The sequence below is a fragment of the Borostomias antarcticus genome, assembly GCF_949987555.1.
Source record: "Borostomias antarcticus genome assembly, chromosome: 5".
Classification (NCBI taxonomy): Eukaryota; Metazoa; Chordata; class Actinopteri; order Stomiiformes; family Stomiidae; genus Borostomias; species Borostomias antarcticus.
Window position 1 is genome coordinate 15,086,457 of NC_140238.1, and position 6,043 is coordinate 15,092,499.

At 41.6% G+C, this 6,043-nt stretch overlaps 1 protein-coding gene across 1 annotated transcript; it reads right to left on the reverse strand.

Moving 5' to 3' along the window:
* Positions 1-332: 332 nt before the first annotated feature.
* tmx1 (thioredoxin-related transmembrane protein 1) lies at positions 333-5,021 on the reverse strand. Its single transcript, XM_084437707.1, has 8 exons — positions 4,912-5,021; positions 4,413-4,528; positions 4,154-4,199; positions 3,696-3,824; positions 3,280-3,325; positions 3,038-3,139; positions 2,817-2,880; positions 333-2,269 (listed from the first exon to the last, which is right to left on the reverse strand). The coding sequence occupies exons 1-8, from the start codon at positions 4,920-4,922 to the stop codon at positions 2,019-2,021; spliced, it is 765 nt and encodes a 254-aa protein (XP_084293833.1). The 5' UTR covers positions 4,923-5,021; the 3' UTR covers positions 333-2,018.
* Between the last annotated feature and the right edge of the window lie 1,022 nt (positions 5,022-6,043).

A 6,043-nucleotide genomic window follows, 5' to 3' on the forward strand; every position in this document is an offset into this window, starting at 1 on the left:
AACAAATTACTTCTATGAACTATAGAAATGTGTGAAGAAAAATAAGCTTTTGAATACTGCAAGTCCAGCATTTCAAAGAATGTGACAAGGGAGAAAAAAAAGCATAAGACTCCCATCTACTGGACAATAGCGGCTAGTGCATACACACTGAACCGCACAGAGATCTTCAGGGACTGCTCAGATTGTGGGAATTAAACAGCACATCACTGTAGCATTGCAAGAAAAAGACAAAAACCTGTTTTTTCCCAAACATATTGAATCTTTATTTAGAGATCTTGCTTGTGTTCACACGTTAAGCAAAGCAGGCTCATGTCAACTTCATGTCTGTTGAGTTGTAAGCACCTGAAGGTGATGTGTGAAAAGAGGCAAGCAAACGAAGCAAAGAGCGATAGTTTAATTTCTCAAACCTACCCAAAGTGAGAATAGCGTGCTGAAAAACATATCACAAAATAGCAGAGAAACAATTATGCATGAGGGTCATTAGCAAAACCTATGAGAGAAATATGTGCAAAATCAACACAGGTTATATACCAGTGTCTTCTATGAAGCTGAACGACCTGGAAAAGTTTTGTATTGTGAGTGTCTGTTGATTCTGGACAAAGTCTTCAAAACACTGTCAATTAATATGACAACTCATACATTTGCCCACATTTTCTTAAACATCGATCATCTTTCCCTACTGAAAATGTACAGTGACTACCTCCAATTCAAGAAACCCAAACTGTAGATGACAGGTTAAATATGCAAAAAGGTCCAGCCACATCACTCTCACCCACTCCACTGTCTATTTAATCTACGGGACAAGCTATTAAAAATCCTCAACCCACACATTTCACTGTACAGTTTGTTCAAAATAAGGGGCCAGAGTCTGTCTTCCTGAAAAACTCATGAAGTTAAATTGCATGCCATGTGCCACATGGCACACTCCCAATTCAGAAGTAGACTCTTGGCTAGAGTAAGAAGCACAACAGTAACATTAGAATCACAACATTAGAAACAAGGTCAAAAAAACTAAAACATCCAACTCTCAGCTCCAAAAAATGTTTCCTGGTCCATATTCGATAGGTTCTGATCATTGGCTACAATTAATGTGCACCAGGACACAATTCTAGAAATGGCAAAAATGTGGATGTCTTACAGTGAAGACAATAAAGAGATCATATTTACAGCACAAAACTCAATATTCCATATTCAATAACAATCACAGAAGGTAGCAGCACATCCATCCTTTTACAGTGGAGTGTGACTTCATAAAAACTCAGGTAGCACATTATAATTCCCTCCACAAATGTCTCATGGTCCAGTTTCACAGAAGCCATTTCTACCAGGGCAACTGCATGCTCAAATAAACATTTTGGTGTGATTGCCCATCAATGGATAAATATGAAGGGTCCCTGCCCTGAGGAACTTGACTCATGTGTAAAACCTTAACACAGTTAAGGAAAGATAGGGGACCCAATATTCCTCATAATACTCAACCATTTTCAGGGGTACTTATATCTCCACTATGATCGTACTGTAACACGAACTTTCTGGGAAGACTTGAAATGAAAAGAAAGTGGAACTTCTGAGGTACAAGTCGTGGAAAATAGAAAACATATTAGATAGAAAATATCATTCAATTAATTTAAACCCAAACATAAGCTATATAGAATTTGTTAAGAGGGATAAAGATGAAAATATCAGAATAAAAAGATGCATAGCATGAACAAAATTGCAAAAATTCAGGCGTACTGCACTTAAACCCAAACCTCCTTGGACTCATTTCAAAAAGGTAGGACAGGTGTCAGGAGTGTTGTCCCTCCGAGGGAGGCTGCTGGTGGCTAGAGCGGTCGTGAGAGTCTGGAGGGCCCCCCCATGAAGCTGAGGGGACAAGGTAGGAAGCAAGGGCCCTGGAGGTTATGTGGGCTCCCTTCTGTAAACACTACTGCTGCTCGGGATCAGGCTCCTCCACTGACTCCACACTGCTTTTCCTATGGGAGTGGGTGGGGGGGCATCTGCGGTTCCTCCTCAAGCCTCTAGGTGTCCTCCTCCTCCTCCCCCTCCTCCTCTTTGCGGCTGGCAACAACCCTCTTTCTCAGGGATTCGTCTGGGAAACCCTGTCCTCTTGGCTCTGGGCGGCCCTCTGGTGACCCTCTCCTCCTGCTCCTCCAGACTTCATCCTGTTCTCCGTCCTCCTCCTCCTCTTCATCATCATCTTCCTCACCGTCAGCCTCAAGCTCATCCTCAAGTTGCTGGATAAGCCGGGCTTGTTCCATTGACTGTTTCTCTGTAATACAGTTGCATCGAACACATTACTGCATCCTCTATGCCAGCAATTCTCAGCCAGTGGTCCGTGGCCAAATGGTTAGAAAAAAATAAATAAAGTTTGGTCATTCACAAAAAAAGCTAGTCTATCTAAATGTCCTCAAGAATTCACATATAAATTAAAAATAATTCAAGTTAAAATGCATAATTTCAATGACCAGTTAAGTTTGAATATCACCATGCCAATCACATCCGAATGTGTTCACCTAACGTAGCTTGCTAGCGAACGTTCTATTGGATGCAAACTTTCCCTCGCCCTCAAATGAGAAAAGTGATGGACCACCAGTTTTTTTGCTCATGTATTTGGGAAGGTGGTCCTCAGAATTGTTTTAACAATCAAAAGTGGGCCTTAAGTTACAAAAGCAAAACCAAAAAAGAAAACCCCTGCTCTATGCTACACCCCACTAAGGCATTTCATCATCTATGGACAAAACATACATACATACATACATACACACACACACACACACACAAACACACATATCGGTTGACTGCCCTCTCATACTCACTCTGGTGGTAGTCTGAAGAGTATCGTCGCGATGGGAAGACGAAATCTGCAATGAACACCAGTATCTGGGGGGGAGAACAATAAAGCTCTGCTGAGTCACAAGCATTTGACAACTGATAGAAAGGCATGCTCACTTTACACCAGAAGAACAGCACAATGAACAGTGATAATGAAAACATTACATTCTCTCTTGTCTCTCCAAATAGGCCTAACTTCACTTACCAGTCCCAAAACAAGGCCAGAGAAGAGAGTGGCCAAGCCAAAGATAACATAGGAACCCCAAACAGGAAGTCCCAACTGCTCCGTCAGGTAGTTATGACACCGCTAGATGTCAGACAAAAACACAAGACAACTCTCACTTCCAGACAGAAATGCAGTTACAGTTTGGCAATGCCACAAAAAGTAGAACATATTTTTTGTTGGATTACATTTCAATAGAGTACAACAGAAGTGTCTTCGCTCACCCTGATAAACATGGAGAGCTTGAAGAGAGCAGACATTGTATTCATTCTGCAAAACAGATAGAAAGGTTATATTCTCAACGTGCCTGCTATTTCCTGTTGTTCAGTTTTAAATTATAAATTATCACCAGTTATAAATATATATTTGTATCCCACATGTTTTGGGTTGGATTTGAACGTGCACATCCGGCGTGACAAACACCGTTTTAACCAGCTAGAATAATGAAAAGCTAGCTCTTTGTCAGCGTGAGTGGACGGTATTTATACTGTGGGAGTGAGTTTAACCAACAACTCCAAGGACTCATTAGATACATAGTGACATTTTGGCCACATGAGATCTTTATGATCTCTCAACTTGCAAAAACAGTTCATTGCATAATCTACTTAGGCTAATTGATTTGGTCAAGATGGAAACTCACAAAACGGAAGATGGACCAAACCAGGAAGACACCGGCTCGATCCCCTGCCACTTTTTCTCATCAATGAAGCTGAGGAAGTCATCTTTAGTACGTGCTCCCTGGTACCTCCGGAAAACACCATCCTTGCAGCTAAAACACACACACAAACACGCACGTACGGTAACTCGCACCATGGTTAGGTTATAAATGTTGCATACAGCTTAGAAATCGAATATATATATATTTTTTTTAAGAATAGCCTTGACCCAATTAGCCTATCCCCTTGAATGCATGAAATGATCGACAAAAACAATATCTGCCTCCAAGAAAATTTTATGAAACATTATGTAAATGGCTGACATGTAACCTCACTTGGTAACACTTCCTGCCGAGGCTTTGGGGAACTTTGTGGTGATGTTGTATATTTAGTCACTGCATTGCAGAGGAACAGGAAGTCAGTCTAGTATTGTAAAACTTACTGGTAGATGGTCGGTAGTGAAGTGATGATAAATCGACCACTCAAGCCTAAACCAGGGGGAAAAGGCAGGAATCGGGTGCTTACAACTGTCATGCCACGAGGACAAACTTAATATCAATTGAACATTTAAGTACTACACTTTTGCTCTGTACACATTTGATCAAATGCATGTAATTTAATACAAGGTATTGCTCGGAGTTGACCTCTCCTCCAGTGCTTTAGCTGAAATGAGAGGTCAGTCAGTAGTCAGGCATACATACCAGGCTGTTCAGTGACGTCCACCTTGGCTATGTTGATCCCCATGTCCTCCCCCCACTCTGCAAACTCACTCCACACCGGTTGGAGCTGTTGGCATGCCGGACACCAGGGTGCAAAGCTGGAGATATATGGGTGGGTCCAAGCATAAAAGTGTTAATATTAATATATTAATATAATATATTGGTTTGATTTGATTAGGGATTCATCTTCAACTTATGCAGCTAGCGTTAGCTAACTAGTGCTAACGTCATGCTAGCTAACTAGCTAGCTAGCTAGCCAGCCAGCTATAAATTACAGCTTTCTAAAGAAGCTTGCCACCACTTTAGTTAACGTTAGCTAACTAACGGATAACCAGGAAATAATGTGCAAACGAGAGTGGACCTCGCTTTTTCAGCGAGGTGCACAATGAACACACACATGCATAGCAAACAAGCTAGCTTTGTCTAGATGTATAACGTTAGCTGGGTAACGTTAACGTTAGCTTAGCTTCTTCACACTCACAATTCTATCATCCATTCTCCTTCCAAGATATCCTGCCAGTTTCCATCCGTGACTTCTCTGAGGCTGCTCTGTTTGCCCGAAACTGGTACCGACGACAAAAGTATTACCAAAACAAGATAGAACAATAAGAGGTTATGTTTAAATCGCCACGGTAGAGATGGCATTGCTTCGCCACCTCTGCTAATCAGTGGATACGCCATGTTTAGGTTAACTTGTATCTCCTTCTCTCACTTCCGTTCCCGTCCCGTTACCCTCCCCACCATAGACATAAAGAACTAGACTGCCATTGTGCTGTAGAATTCCAATGGACTCACGTCCGACGTGGCAGCCATGTTGTGCAGGGCATCCCACTATGTGATGTCAATGATCCCACAGATTCACTGTGTATATTTGAAATGGTAGATGTTAGATAATCTGGGAGAAAGTCCCTGTAATTGTGCATAAGTGGCATTTCCTATCACTGGGATTAGCTGGAATGCTTGTATATTTATATTGTGACAAAAAATGTTTTTTATTGTGACTTGCCAAGAGATTATAGATGCAGCCCCCCCCCCCCTCCCCCGCCAGTATACTGTTAAGGTCTACTCTGTATCTGGTGTATTCTCCAGGGTTCCCATTCATTTTTACCAATAAAAATTACAACTTTTCCATGATTTTTCCATAACGTCTTGATGACCATGGGGACCCTGATTCTCACTAGCATCAGTATCAACTAGAAAAACCACGTAGCGGCTAAATGCCTCCGCCCAACATTGCAAGTTGCAGTTAACATTCAGTTGGTCTTGAGAGAGGGCCCCTGTGTTGATGTGGATGGTGCTTGTGTACGCTAGCTTGTTGGTATTCTAGCTGTAACGCTAGCTAACACTAATGCTAGCTAGCATTACAGCTAGAATAGCTAATGCTAATGCTAATGCTAGCTAACGCTAGCAAACGCTAATGCTAACACTAATGCTAACACTAATGTGTTAGAATTAGCATTAGCTAGCTAGCATTAGCATTAGCGCTAGCTTTATTGTTAGCGTTATCTAGCTAGTGTTAGCGTTCAAACGTGCCTTTTGTTTGACCTTGACCTTTGACATTTGAATACCAAAATCTAATCCAAACTAGAAAGTACATTTCCTGGAGAAAATGT

Bases quoted from the DNA above. Each gene is read 5' to 3' on its own strand.
- tmx1 (XM_084437707.1), bottom strand. The intron at 3,326-3,695 runs GTGAGTTTCCAT...TCTGTTTTGCAG, and splicing joins TTTGGTCCATCTTCCGTTTT to AATGAATACAATGTCTGCTC. The intron at 2,881-3,037 runs GTAAGTGAAGTT...TCTCCCCCCCAG, and splicing joins CTGGCCTTGTTTTGGGACTG to ATACTGGTGTTCATTGCAGA.